This window comes from Natator depressus, chromosome 3 (genome assembly GCF_965152275.1).
Source record: "Natator depressus isolate rNatDep1 chromosome 3, rNatDep2.hap1, whole genome shotgun sequence".
NCBI lineage: Eukaryota > Metazoa > Chordata > Testudines > Cheloniidae > Natator > Natator depressus.
In genome coordinates, this window is record NC_134236.1 from 156,007,111 (window position 1) to 156,022,749 (window position 15,639).

The following is a 15,639-nucleotide window of genomic DNA, read 5'->3' on the forward strand; positions in this document are numbered from 1 at the left end:
ATTAGATTATGTAGCCTCTGTGATTAGTACAGTGATACCAGTCACCTGTTTAACCATAACCATACCAAAATGGTAGTTATTGCTGCTCAGCTTGGGTACTCTCTCTGATTACCTCTTTATGGTATCTAGATCTTAGCTTCAGCAATGTGTGTGTGCCTTGAGAGAGCAGGTACTGGGTAAGAACCGAGGGTATTGGATCTGCTTTTTTAGCCTCCTATCAGATCCTTTCTTCCTGAATATGGTGGTGGTTGTGCTGTTTATCTGTCAGGTTTATAAAACCTTTTACTGTTTACTGGCATGGATATCATAGTTGGTGAACTGGTATACGCTTTTTATTAGTTTTTCTCCTCAGTATTTGTTTAGAATACTATAGCTTTTTTTTTACCCAAATGGTTGTTACGTTATATGAAAAAGTTGCCTTCCAGTACATAATAGAGAAACAACTTCCTAGCAGGTTTCAGAGTAGCAGCCGTGTTAGTCTGTATCCGCAAAAAGAACAGGAGTACTTGTGGCACCTTAGAGACTAACACATTTACTTGAGCATAAGCTTTTGTGGGCAAAAACCCACTTCACCGGGTGCATACAGTGGAAAATACAGAAGGAAGATATATATGTACACAGAGAACATGAAACAATGTGTGTTATCACACACACTATAATGAGAGTATCCAATTCAACAGTCTCTCATTGGAGTCTGTTTTTGAAGTTTTTTTGTTGAAGAATTGTGACTTTTAGGTCTGTACTTGAGTGACCAGGGAGGTTGAAGTGTTCTCTGACTGGTTTTTGAATGTTACTATTCTTGACGTCTGATTTGTGTCCATTTATTCTTTTACGTAGAGACTGTCCGGTTTGGCCAATGTACATGGCAGAGGGGCATTGCTGGCACATGATGGCATATATCACATTGGTAGATGTGCAGGTGAACGAGCCTCTGATCGTGTGGCTGATGTGATTAGGCCCTATGATGGTGTCCCCTGAATAGATATGTGGACACAGTTGGCAACGGGCTTTGTTGCAAGGATAGGTTCCTGGGTTAGTGTTTTTGTTGTGTGATGTGTGGTTGCTGGTGAGTATTTGCTTTCTAGCAGTTTAGAGATCTGGAGGAGATGGATGGGAGATAATCATGGCTAACCCACTGTCTGCTTGTAACTTTCTGTGGTAGCTTTCAGCATGAGATTTTCTTGGGCCTAGAAAGAGGATAAATGTAATGCGTACATTCTGTTTATTCCCAAAGCTATCTGATTTGTTGGTGCAGGGTGGCTTGTGTTAAGAAGCAAGGCTTGAGTGGTGCTGAGAGTTGAGATTTTTGACAGAATTTGGGTTTGAATTAGAATTCCTAAGTGATAAATAGCTTTGAAGCTCTACTCTGTTTTCTTCCCTTTGGAGTCAAAGGGACATGTGATGAAAGAAGCTTTAGAATATTGATGTGTGCGCGCCTCATTTGCTAGATCTCTTGACCCAGTTGAAGTTGTGATTCTCGCTTTGTGGGGGAAAAGTCGTGGCAATGCATCCAGAGGTAGTTTATACCATTTCAACTCCTCCAGTGTCACGCTCTCAGCCCTGTCTCAGAAGCGTGAGACCTATATTTACTCGGAGTAATATCTATGTCCAGCTAGCCCTATATCTGGAACTGATGGAAGACAAGTTGACATTTGGTGCTTTCATTTTAAACCTTTTAGAAGGCAGTACCATAGTAGCCTTTGGGGTGATAAAAGTTCAGTGATTTCCAGTTTCCAGTCACTGGCTGAGTAAGACACATCTTGCTTCCATTCCTCCTGCAAATAATCATAGCTATCCAAATTCTTCTTTTCAGGGTTTAAAATTTTTCCCTAATACACAGCATACCTTGTGTGCGTGGAGGACATACACTACCATACATAGGTTTTTAATCTGGAAGGCTGTATCTTTGATGCCTGCATTTTGGGTTGTATTATAAGTGAGTTTCAAGTTTACAAAAGAGAATTCTTTCTGAAGTTGGTGGTTGATGGCCAGATTTTTCAAAGGTTCTGGGTACCTGCAGCCCCCATCGATTTCAGTAGAATTTCTGAACATCATGTAATGAACGCCTTTCCCTTATTATCCTGATTATTCTTTATTTCTGTGCTCCTGGATGTCATGTATATGTGTGCATGGTTTTTCTGTGATTTATTTTTTTTTGAGGAGGAAGAGGGAGGGGCAGGGAAGATTCATAACATTGAATAAGCAGGTGCAAGTTCCATCACTGTAGTTGACTCTACTAAGGGCCTTTCTGCACCCAAAAATAGCTTTGATTCAGCAGTCTGTGACCAGCCTGAAGCATGGGTAAATTTTTGTTAGCATAATTGTTGCAAACACTTGCTTGTCCTTGTCTAAACTTAAAACTTGGCCCCAGAGCACCAACACAGCTATACTGATTGCTGAATCGTGGCTTTCACAAAGTGTAGACAAGGCCTCCGTGAGAAGAAAAGATAAAAAGTTAAGGGAAGAGGCTGAATTTGCTTGTGATTCTGAATTTCAAATCTGCGCATCTCCTCCCTACTTCTTGCCTCAAAGAAGTTTTGAAAAGTAGATGCATTGTTGAAGCATTTTAATATCCAAATGTGCATATAATGCTTCATATCTTTTCTTAAAAAACAGAGTTCTCCTTCTTCGATCCTAATGATGCAGCATGCCAAGAAATTCTTTTCAACCCTAAAACATCAGTTTCTGAATTGTTCGCCATCTTACGGCAATGGGTCCCACAGGTCCAGCAGAACATTGATATAATTGGAAATGAGGTGAGGAATGAAGGAGGATTCCTGAACAGTTTCAGTGTTAAAGAAAAATGGTATAGTGTTGATAATGTTCAGAACTGATCTTATTCAACAGCCAAAATAATAGGTTCAAGAGATTGTTTTTGCCTTATAGCACGTAGCTACTGACCAGCATACCAATGATACAGGCACCAATCACAGTAGAGGCGACATTCAGCTATCTTTGCAAAAGAGAAGGAAGATCAGTATATAACTATTCAAGATAATTGTGAGAAGGAAGCAAGGGTGGGTTGAGGAAACAAATAGAGAAGTTCTTTTTGGAACTAAAATGATTAGGATTTCCCATCTTCCACTTTTCTGTTTCCAGTAACTTTTAAAATTCTGACAAACTAAATTAAAACTAAGTCAGAAGTTAAAGGTGGGACTTCCAAAAGCATCTAAGTCACTTGGAAGCTGAAGCCTTTTTTCTTATTTCATCAGGTTTTGTAGGCTTTTCCAGATATTCCAGACTGCATTCTTCTTACAACATTATAACTACAGGTTTTACCAGGGTACTGGGGGACCAAAGGATTAAAGTGTGGGCGAGGAAGTGAAATTAGTGTTTTAAATAGATTTAGTTTTCCTGGGCTGCATTGCATCTGAACTGGAAAAGTTAACTCTTCAACACATTAAAGCCAAGCTGGTGCTAATGATGGAAAAATTATTTAAAACCTGTAAGCACTAAAGGTTAATAATGATATTTAGTCATTTGTTTCTATCCATTTTGCTGAGTTATGTATAGCGACAGTAGAACCTCAGAGTTACGAACATCTTGGGAATGGAGGTTGTTTGTAACTTTGAACAAAACGTCATGGTTGTTCTTTCAAAAGTTTACAACTGAACATTGACTTAATAGAACTTTGAAACTTTACTATGCAGAAGAAAAATGCTACTTTTAACCATCTTAATTTAAATCAAACAATCACAGAAACACTTTCCTTACCTTGTTAAATCTTTTTTAAACTTTCCTTGTATTTTTTTTTTTAGTAGTTTACATTTAACATAGTACTGTGCTGTATAGTATTTGCTCTTTTTGGGGGAGTGGGTCTCTGCTGCCTGATTGTGTACTTGCTGTTCCAAATGAGATGTGTGGTTGACTGGTCAATTTGTAACTCTGGTGTTTGTTACTCTGAGGTTCTACTGTACATTGCACTGGTAGTCCACTTTAGCAAACTGCTTTGCTAGTCTCCACACAACAAATGCATAAGTCCATGTGTGAAAGCAGAATTTATTCAATAATTACACCAGTTATGTGCTGTTTTTCTGCAGATCATTAAGAGAGGCTGCAGTGTGAATGATAGAGATGGACTGACTGATATGACTCTCTTACATTACACCTGCAAGTCAGGGGCTCATGGTATTGGTGAGTAAAGAAAAACAGAAATTAGAAATGGAACTGTTTGCCTCGATAAATCACAGAGTCTACCCCTCTTCCGTTTCAAAATTGTTCCTTATAGTAAATTTGCTAGTGCTTGGCCTTAACTTTTGTAAACATTTTATTTGTATAGTGCCTTAATGGCTATCAGAAGGGATGATGCAGTAATTATTGTATGTATTAATACCAATTAAAAAACCTAAACATAACTGAGAGGTTTCTCACTTGGTAATATTGAAATCTCAGGCTCCTTGGGAGAGAAAAGGAATCTTCGGTTGCATTTCATGCACGTTTATAGGAAATAAGAGTGCCTTTAACCCTCTCTTTCTTGATGACTCCTATTGGCTTCTATCAAAGTACCTTTTTACACTGATACTGAACCCAGTTCTCCACTCTGCTGCAGCAAAAGGGTGTGGGGTGGCTGATGGAGCTTTAACTTTGCTGGCAGAAGGTTTGAAAATTAGGCATTGTGGAGCCTCACTCCACCACCTCCCTAGCCTGCCTCTGATGCCCATGATTCCTTTCTTGCCTAATCCGCAAGAGAGCCTTTTTGTAGCAAAATGTCTTTCTCTAGGCTTCGCTCTGTGTAGCCATAATTTGGAATACAAATGTTTTCTAATGCATTATATGTGATATCTAGGCTGGTATATTTATACCACACTATTAAACTCTTACCTAACATTTAAAACAACTTTTAAAAAAAACTGCTTTGCAGGTGATGTTGAGACTGCTGCCAAATTCGCCTCTCACCTTATTGATTTGGGTGCAGATACTAGTTTGCGTAGTCGCTGGACAAATATGAATGCTTTGCATTATGCTGCCTACTTTGATGTTCCAGAACTTATTAGAGTTATTTTGAAAAATGCAAAGCCCAAAGGTAGGTATTATCAAGTATCAGTTTTCTTAGATAATATGCCATTCTGTCCTTCCGTTAACCCCACTGATCCATCCAGTAAGTGGGGTTGTGTAGGCATAGATGAAAGCTGCACTTTCCCGTAATTTTTTTTTTAAAGTTATTTCTCATTCTCTTTAGTTTGCTTTTTCGGTCCATTTTCTCTGAACTGAGTTTATGCTGTAGTGCATAGGCCAGGTTGTTTTTAAAGAAGAGAGAGTATGATGGGATCAGACTTCGTAAACAGTGAATGGGAAGTGAGGGAATGGTGGGGGGTGGGGGCGGGGGCGGAGAAAGGGTAATAGAGCGTCAGTTTACTCACCTCTAAACATTTGCTGACAGAGTGAAAGAGCAGATGTGGAGAAACAAGCACAACTGTTCTATTTGTGAAATCTGAGGCTTTCTGAGGTGCCCTTATGATCAAGACTCAGAAAGGAAGAAGCAGGCTATGGGGTAGATCAGTTCTGGCGAACATAACAGAAGGTGAAAAAGATGCATGCTGCTAGCAATTGGAGCCGCTATTGACGTGTTCATATGTCTCACCTCTACTGCCCATTTAAAAACGAAGCAACTAAAGTGTCATATCTGAGATAGTAGAATGGGTACAGATTGGGATGGGAGACCCCACTGGTAGTTATAAATGCATTTAAAGTTCTGCAAATAATAGTATAAATTAATAATTAAAGTCTAATCCATTATATTAATGCAAAAGGTAACTGACACTGGTTTCTGAAGCAGAATTACTGTGTTCTGTGTTCCTAATCTGTGTTCCTAATCTGCGTGAGTATCTACACCAATAAACAGTTTGTGCATTGTACTAAATAAACATCCTTCTGGTTGTGCTGTCTTGTAGAATTGTCAGATGCCTCTTTTTAACTAGCTGTAATTAAAAAGACTTCATTTTAAACACTGAAAAAGTATCCTTTTATAAATATTAACAACTCAGTACCCCATTTCATGTCTTAAAACGTCATGTAGACACACAGGGTTTGTTTACCAGATCTTGTATAAGGAATTGTCAGAGTATTAATCCATAAGCGTAGGTGCTAGTGACTGCTTTAGCATTTCTCAAAAACAAATGGAGGGTGGGCAGGCACTCATATCTAGGGGTGCAATTAAAAGGCAAAATCCTGACTTCTGTTGTTGTAGGGAGCTCCTTTCTCGCTGAATCCCTGTTGCTGCTTGAGGAAAGCCTGGATCTTTCCGCAGTGCTCGAACACTAGCCAGAAGTCTCCCTTCTAATGCGCCATATCTCCTGAGAGTGTAAGGGCCACAAACTGTAGCCAGCAACGAGACAAACCACTATTGCTCATGTTCAGAAGAGCAGTCAACATCATGTTGCAACAGCCACCCTCCCTCTGTCTCTTCATGACCTGCAGCATCAGAATGGCTCTTGTGCCAAACACCTGGCCTCATACTTGTTCAGTTCTCCTGCACAGCGGTTCCAAGGAAGGGCAGGGTTTTGTCCAAATAAAGAAAACATATAAACAAATAAATGACTTGCACCTCATCAGCTCCCACATGCGTAACACCCACAACCTAAGAATAATGTGATTGCCCTAAGATGTTTATAAAACAACCTGTCTGACACAGTTTATATTAGTTGACTTAATGTGTGGAGGTTTGGATTAGTGTAAGAGATACTCTTAACATTTTGGGAACAAGACTTAATTGGGCAGACTGTTCCATAAGAATGTGGTTGCTCTTTCATTTCAGATCTTGCAGAGAAACAAGTGTGCATGTACAAACAAAACATATTTTTTTTTGGTTTGCCGTGAGCTGTATGGAGGGACCCAAGTGTACCTTGGAGGGGTCCCTACTTTACCTGTTCTGGAAAAAAAAGTCACAAGATATATGTAACCTTTCAAGCAAAAGGTGTAATGAGTATGGCATGAATTTAGAGACACTCTTCCAAAGAAGAGCCAGTTACCACATGAGCTTGATTTACTGCGGCAGTAAAATGCCCTGCATGCCTCCATATAACATTCTCAATTCTAAGAATTTTAGAGTGAACCTATATAGAGAACTGGTTTATCCTCAAATTGACAAACATATTAAGATATGAGAACTGTTTCATTCCTTGGGAATGAAATAATGTTTTTGTGTGTCATGCTTCTGGTATATAATCCCATATACATCATTCACAACAAACTGTATTGCTACATATTTCTTTCCCTTCAGATAGTTCCCAAGTAATGATACAGGGCACCCAGTTAAGCTGGAAATGTGTTTAAACATGCCTTCAGGTTTTGTCTATGTACTTTTGTTTTCATATATGTTGTGACAGGTTTCAGAGTAGCAGAAGTTAGTCTGTATCCTTAAAAAGAAAAGGAGTACTTGTGGCACCTTAGAGACTAACACATTTACTTGAGCATAAGCTTTCGTGAGCTACAGCTCACATTATTGGATGCATGTAGTGGAAAATACAATGGGGAGATTTTATATACATAGAGAACATGAAACAATGGTGTAACAAGAGTGATCAGGTAAGGTGAGCTATTACCAGCAGGAGAGCGGGGAGGAGGGGGTGGGAAAAACTTTTGTACTGATAATCAAGGTGGGCCATTTCCAGAAGTTGACAAGAACGTCTGAGGAATGGGGGTGGGGGTGGGGAATAGTTTTACTTTGTGTAATGACCCATCCATTCCCAGTCTCTATTCAAGCCTAAGTTCATTGTATCCAGTTTGCAAATTAATTCCAATTCATCAGTCTCTCTTTGGAGTCTGTTTTTGAAATTTTTTTGTTGAAGAATTGCGACTTTTAGGTCTGTACTTGAGTGACCAGGGAGGCTGAAGTATTCTCCGACTGGTTTTTGAATGTTACTATTCTTGACGTCTGATTTGTGTCCATTTATTCTTTTACGTAGAGACTGTCCGGTTTGGCCAATGTACATGGCAGAGGGGCATTGCTGGCACATGATGGCATATATCACATTGGTAGATGTGCAGGTGAACTAGCCTCTGATCGTGTGGCTGATGCGATTAGGCCCTATGATGGTGTCCCCTGAATAGATATGTGGACACAGTTGGCAACGGGCTTTGTTGCAAGGATAGGTTCCTGGGTTAGTGTTTTTGTTGTGTGGTGTGTGGTTGCTGGTGAGTATTTGCTTCAGGTTGGGGGGCTGTCTGTAAACAAGGACTGGTTTGTCTCCCAAGATCTGTGAGAGTGAGGGATCGTCCTTCAGAATAGGTTGTAGATCCTTGATGATGCGTTGGAGAGGTTTTAGTTGGGGGCTGAAGGTGATGGCTAGTGGCGTTCTGTTATTTTCTTTGTTGGGCCTGTCCTGTAGTAGGTAACTTCTGGGTACTCTTCTGGCTCTGTCAATCTGTTTCTTCACTTCAGCAGGTGGGTATTGTAGTTGTAAGAATGCTTGATAGAGATCTTGTAGGTGTTTGTCTCTGTCTGAGGGGTTGGAGCAAATGCGGTTGTATTGTAGAGCTTGGCTGTAGACAATGAGTCGTGTGGTGTGGTCTGGATGAAAGCTGGAGGCATGTAGGTAAGGATAGTAGTCAGTAGGTTTCCAGTATAGGGTGGTGTTTGTGTGACCATTGCTTACTAGCACCGTAGTGTCCAGGAAGTGGATCTCTTGTGTGGACTGGTCCAGGCTGAGGTTGATGGTGGGATGGAAATTGTTGAAATCCTGGTGGAATTCCTCAAGGGCTTCTTTTCCATGGGTCCAGATGATGAAGATGTCATCAATATAGCGCAAGTAGAGTAGGGGCATTAGGGGACGAGAGCTGAGGAAGCGTTGTTCTAAGTCAGCCATAAAAACGTTGGCATACTGTGGGGCCATGCGGGTACCCATAGCAGTGCCGCTGACTTGAAGGTATACATTGTCCCCAAATGTGTAATAGTTATGGGTGAGGACAAAGTCACAAAGTTCAGCCACCACGTTTGCCATGACATTACTGGGGATACTGTTCCTGATGGCTTGTAGTCCATCTTTGTGTGGAATGTTGGTGTAGAGGGCTTCTGCATCCATAGTGGCCAGGATGGTGTTTTCAGGAAGATCACCAATGGATTGTAGTTTCCTCAGGAAGTCAGTGGTGTCTCGAAGATAGCTGGGAGTGCTGGTAACGTAGGGCCAGAGGAGGGAGTCTACATAGCCAGACAATTCTGCTGTGAAGGTGCCAATGCCTGAGATGATGGGGCGTCCAGGATTTCCAGGTTTATGGATCTTGGGTAGCAGATAGAAAACCGCTGGTCGGGTTTCTAGGGGTGTGTCTGTGCGGATTTGTTCTTCTGCTTTTTCAGGGAGTTTCTTGAGCAGATGGTGTAGTTTCTTTTGGAAACCCTCAGTGGGATTAGAGGGTAATGGCTTGTAGAAAGTGGTGCTGGAGAACTGCCTAGCAGCTTCTTGTTCATATTCTGACCTATTCATGATGACGACAGCACATCCTTTGTCAGCCTTTTTGATTATGATGTCAGAGTTGTTTCTGAGGCTGTGGATGGCATTGTGTTCTGCACGGCTGAGGTTATGGGGCAAGTGATCCTGCTTTTCCACAATTTCAGCCCGTGCACGTTGGCGGAAGCACTCTATGTAGAAGTCCAGTCTGTTGTGTCGACCTTCAGGAGGAGTCCACCCAGAATCCTTCTTTTTGTAGTGTTGGTAGGAAGGTCTCTGTGAGTTAGTATGTTGTTCAGAGGTGTGTTGGAAATATTCCTTGAGTCAGAGATGTCGAAAATAGGATTCTAGGTCACCACAGAACTGTACCATGTTCGTGGGGGTGGAGGGGCAGAAAGAGAGGCCCCGAGATAGGACAGATTCTTCTGCTGGGCTAAGAGTATAGTTGGATAGATTAACAATCTTGCTGGGTGGGTTAAGGGACCTACTGTTGTGACCCCTTGTGGCATGTAGTAGTTTAGATAGTTTAGTGTCCTTTTTCTTTTGTAGAGAAGCAAAGTGCGTGTTGTAAATGGCTTGTCTAGTTTTTGTAAAGTCCAGCCACGAGGAAGTTGTGTGGAAGGTTGTTTTTTTATGAGAGTGTCCAGTTTTGAGAGCTCAGTCTTAATCTTTCCCTGTTTGCTGTAGAGGATGTTGATCAGGTGGTTCCACAGTTTCTTTGAGAGTGTGTGGCACAAGTTGTCAGCATAGTCTGCGTGGTATGTAGATTGTAATGGATTTTTTACCTTCAGTCCTTTTGGTATGATGTCCATCTGTTTGCATTTGGAAAGGAAGATTATGTCTGTCTGTATCTGTACGAGATTTTCATGAAGTTGATAGAACAAGAGTGATCAGGTAAGGCGAGCTATTACCAGCAGAAGAGCGGGGCGGGGGTCAGAGGAACCTTTTGTAGTGGTAATCAAGGTGGGCCATTTCCAGCAGTTGACAAGAACGTGTGAGGAACAGTAGGGGGGTGGGGGATAAACATGGAAAAATAGTTTTATTTTGTGTAACGACACATCCACTCCCAGTCTTTATTCAAGCCTAAGTTAATTGCATCCAGTTTGCAAATTAATTCCAATTCAGCAGTCTCTCGTTGGAGTCTGTTTTTGAAATTTTTTTGTTGAAGAATTGCCACTTTTAGGTCTGTAATCGAGTGACCAAAGAGATTGAAGTGTTCTCTGACTGGTTTTTGAATATTATAATTCTTAGTCAGTGTAAAATGCAATAAAGGGTTAATGCTAATAACCTCAAAGTGTGAGAGTAAGTTTCGAGGACATGATGGTGGTCTGCTAGATATATTTGAAAGCTTTCATTTAAAAAAAAAAAAAAAGACTGGATTTTCAGAGGTGCTGAACACCTGTAGCTCTCATTGACTTTAGTTGGTGATATCGGTATTCAGCACCTCTGAAAATCAGGCCATATATGGACATGGAAATGTCTGGTTGATAGCCTAACTAGACATGCAAATTTGCCTGGTCTTATAGATGGATTATCTTAGATATTTTATTGATAATTTCACTGATAATTTCAAGCTTATATATAAAGGTACCTAGTTCACATTGGTGTAGTCCCATTTCAAACAGGACTATGTTAATGCAAAATAGATACCTTTTAAAGTATGTCAGCAGGGTCTACATGGGACAGTTAGACTGCAACACATTAGAGCACTGGTGTGCTTTGGTGTGCCATGTACACAACCTTTTTGAAGTTAGATAGCTCAGAGTTGAAAGGTTCTGTGTCCATTTTCATGGCTACTGATTCAAATTTGAACTAGATTAGTAATATCTGAAAGTCATATGAAGGTTGCTTGGTACCATATGTGAAATGAATTGGAGTTGTGGACAAATGTCCACATCCTGAACTGGCACCCATTTTGTTAGCCTCAGTGTTGATGCCAAAGATAGATTGGATATTGAGACTGAACTCTTTTCTATTAGCTAAAAGTAATTGCTCCAAAAGGAGGTTGAGGCACATTGGGGTAATCTGAGGAAATTTGTATTATACTGTACCTGTTCTTGATTGGATTATAACATTTCATTCTGTAATCTGTCAATCTAAGACCCTTTACTATCACTAATTCATTTGCTTTTTATGAAGTAAATAAGGGAAGTGGGGGTGCAATCAGTGTTTGTCCAATAAAAAAGAACACAGTTGGCTGGAAAATACAGCTTTTTCCCAGTTTCTACCTGTTTAAACAATGAATAGAAATATAAATGTACAAGCATTTTTTTACTTACCCAGAATGCTCAGTCTTATGTGCTTTCTGCTATTTAGCTATTAGCAGTTAGTGTTATGCAATGACAGGAGTTAACTAAGTTAGAAGACGGTAGTTTGTAAAGAGTGTGTGTGTGTGTGTGTGTGTGTGTGGTTAAGGAGGGGTGCTACATAAAATCACCATTCATCAGCATCTGGGTTACAGAAAATAGTGCTTATTTATATGTTGAAATGTTTCAAGTAACACCTCTTCCATTCTCACTCGTGATGTTTAATTGCAGATGTGGATGCCACCTGCAGTGACTTCGATTTTGGAACAGCTTTGCATATTGCTGCGTTTAACTTGTGTACTGCAGCAGTGAAGTGTTTACTGGAACATGGAGCGAATCCTGCCTTTAGGGTAAGGTGTAAGATTTCAGATGAACCAAAAGGATGAAAAGTAATTATTTTGACTGTTTAATGTTGCTGTGGCCAGGTTGGTCTCAGGATATGAGAGACAAAGTAGGTAGGGTATCTTTTATTGGACCAACTTCTGTTGGTGAAAGGTTCAAGCTTTCAAACTACCCAGAGTTCTTCATGTCTGGGGAAAGAAATCAACATTTCTGTGCTAAATACAAATTGGGACACAGTTAAGCATAATGGGTAACATTAGGAGGTCCCTTGAAATAAAGTGGGCAATAAGGGTTAGATTGTTTATGCAAAAGGGGTTTGATGTGGGCCATTGAAGGTTAGCAGGCTGGTGTGTGTTAGGTTGTTGTAATGAGCCATGTCCTTGGTTTTAGTGCCTAGCAGCGTTACGAATTTAAGTTTCCTGGCTTGCCTTTTGAAGGTGCAAATTTGGACAAGTTTTCTTCAAGGTTATAGTGCTGAAAGATCAGATATGCAGTGATCGCTTGTGAAAAGTGGTCCATAGGTGTTAGGGATTTTTTGTCTTTTATGATTTTCCTGTGTGAGTTCATTCGAGAGTGTGGTGATTAATTTGACTGTCATTTAAGAAAACTTGTATGCAGTGGTGTTGTAGCCATGTTGGTCCCAGAATGTAAGAAAGACAAGGTGGTTGGTGAGAGAGACAAGCTTACGCAGAGCTCTCCTTCAGGTCTGGGAAGTGTATTTAGCTGTGACACTCTGAATACAAGGCTGAACAGATTGTTTAGCATAAGTAGTTAACACATATTTCAAGGGACCATTCAAGGTGAAGTGTCCAGTTAACACCTCTCCAGTCATAGGGAGGAAACGGGGGGGGGGGGGGATCTGAATTCTCTGTCCTCATTGGAAACCTGCATAACACCTTCAAAGGATGAGTCTGGGAGTTTACATTTGTAATTTTGCTAGATACTAAAAATCATGAACTAAACACATACATTGAATTCATGGCTTTTTATAACAATCTATAACGACCTCCTCTCCTCCCAGCTTTTTTTTTTCTTCCTTTCCCACTATGATTTGAGAGGTGTTAGCTGGTCACTTCACCTTGAATGGTCCCTTGAAAGGTTCTTTGTAAGATGTAAAAAGAACAGGAGTACTTGTGGCACCTTAGAGACTAACAAATTTATTTGAGCATAAGCTTTCGTGGGCTACAGCCCACTTCATCAGATGCACAGAATGGAACATATATAGTAAGAAGATATATATACATACAGAGAACATGAAAAGGTGGAAGTTGCCATACCATCTCTAAGAGGCTAATTAATTAAGATGAGCTATTATCAGCAGGAGAAAAAAAACTTTTGTAGTGATAATCAAGTTGGCCCATTTCAGATAGTTGACAAGAATGTGTGAGGATACTTAACATGGGGAAATAGATTCAGTTTGTGTAATGACCCAGCCACTCCCAGTCTCTATTCAAGCCCAAGTTAATGGTATCTAGTTTGCAAATTAATTTCAGTTCAGCAGTTTCTCATTGGAGTCTGTTTTTGAAGCTTTTCTGTTACAAAATTGCCACCTTTAAGTCTTTTACTGAGTGACCAGAGAGGTTGAAGTGTTCTCCTACTGGTTTTTGAATGTTATGATTCCTGATGTCAGATTTGTGTCCATTTATTCTTTTGCGTAGAGACTGTCCGGTTTGGCCAATGTACATGGCAGAGAGGCATTGCTGGCACATGATGACATATATCACATTGGTAGATGTGAAGGTGAACGAGCCCCTGATGGCGTGGCTGATGTGATTAGGTACTATGATGGTGTCACTTGAATAGATATGTGGACAGAGTTGGCATCGGGCTTTGTTGCAAGGATAGGTTCCTGGGTTAGTGTTTTTGTTGTGTGGTTGTTGGAGAGTATTTGCTTGAGGTTGCGGGGCTGTCTGTAAGTGAGGACTAGTCTGTCTCCCAAGATCTGTGAGAGTGAGGGATCATCTTTCAGGATGGGTTGTAGATCTTTGATGATGCGCTGAAGAGGTTTTAGTTGGGGGCTGAAGGTGATGGCTAGTGGTGTTCTGTTATTTTCTTTGTTGGGCCTGTCCTGTAGTAGGTGACTTCTGGGTACTCTTCTGGCTCTGTCAGTCTGTTTTTTCACTTCATCAGGTGGGTATTGCAGTTTTAAGAATGCTTGATAGAGATCTTGTAGGTGTTTGTCTCTGTCTGAGGGGTTGGAACAAATGTGGTTGTATCTTAGAGTTTGGCTGTAGACAATGGATCGTGTGGTGTGATCTGGATGAAAGCTGGAGGCATGTAGGTAAGTATAGGGGTCAGTAGGTTTCCGGTGTAGGGTGGTGTTTATGTGACCATCATGTATTAGCACAGTAGTGTCCAGGAAATGGACTGCTTGTGTGGACTGGTCCAGGCTGAGGTTGATGGTGGGATGGAAAAAGGTGCCACAAGTACTCCTGTTCTTTTTGAGGATGCAGACTAACACGGCTGCTACTCTGAAATTTGTGAGATGTGTATAACTACTTATGCTAAATAATCTCTTTCACAGCTAAATACAAGGTGACACTCTGCATATGCCTACACAGCAATTAAAAACCCATGGCTGGCCTGTATCACCTGACTTGGCTTGCAGGGCTTGGGTAACTGTGAGCCCCAATGTCTACACTACACCGTAATTGAACAGCCCCTTAGCCTGCGCCCCATGAGCCTGAGTCAACTGACACGGGCCAGCCATCGGTTTGTAATTGCAGCATAGACATACCCACTGAATACATTTACCAGACCTGAAGAAGAGCTCTGTGTAAGCTCAAAAGTTTGTCTCTCTCACCAGCAGACCTACCTTGTCTCGTTACACTTAAGAAAAATAGCCACACACACACACAAAAGTAATAACCAGTCCTGGGTTTTGGTCAGTTGAAAATGTATTATATTGAGTGGTACTGCCTGAAAATCATTGGTAATTAATTTTGGAAGATTTTCCTTTTTGGGCAGCTGTGATCTGTTATGTATCCAACCTTAGATTTCTGTCAAGATCCAGTTCTGTCTAAAGGTCAGTTTAGTCACATTCCTCAGATTTTCCCATTACTGTATGTATGCCTGTCTTTTTATTGTTTAGTGCTCCTTTGTCCCCTAAAGTAGCCATTATCACACAGCTGTACCTCTGTTCAAAACACAGGAATGCAACCTAAGATCATCACAAATGCTGTGTATTAATCGTCTTGCCCTAATCACATGAGCCCAAACACAGTCTCTCTGACAGATCTGAATGCCGCTTGTATATGGGGAAAGAGTCTTGTGGTGGCTGCTGAACCTGAATCTCCCATATTGCAGATTAGTAACTCTGAGTTTGTCCTGAAGGAAACCAGGGTGGCTTCTGCTACAGAGGCTCCTAAGAAAGAAAAGATTTAGAGTTATGGAAATATTAGTGTGGGATTTTGGTTATATTTATCAATGTGTACATTAAGAATAGTGCCTTGTTTGCCTTTATACATCCAATTGTATGGCTTTAAAACAGTTTAATGGGTACCTCCTCAACTCGTGATCCCTGGAAAAAAGGAGAGATTTTGGCCACACCTATCATAGTTAATGATCTACCACAAGCTCTTGCGTGTTTTCCTTCTACAGCTGTTCTG

The 15,639-nt window shown here is 40.8% G+C and overlaps 1 protein-coding gene across 2 annotated transcripts in view; it reads left to right on the forward strand.

Moving 5' to 3' along the window:
• CLIP4 (CAP-Gly domain containing linker protein family member 4) overlaps positions 1–15,639 on the forward strand; it is a 53,070-nt gene that overhangs the window by 11,131 nt on the left and 26,300 nt on the right. For both annotated transcript variants that reach the window (XM_074949140.1, XM_074949141.1), the window contains exons 4-7: positions 2,617–2,756; positions 4,041–4,134; positions 4,862–5,023; positions 11,921–12,039. In XM_074949140.1, the coding sequence (XP_074805241.1) occupies positions 2,617–2,756; positions 4,041–4,134; positions 4,862–5,023; positions 11,921–12,039 (515 nt within the window). The remainder of the gene's footprint in view (positions 1–2,616; positions 2,757–4,040; positions 4,135–4,861; positions 5,024–11,920; positions 12,040–15,639) is intronic.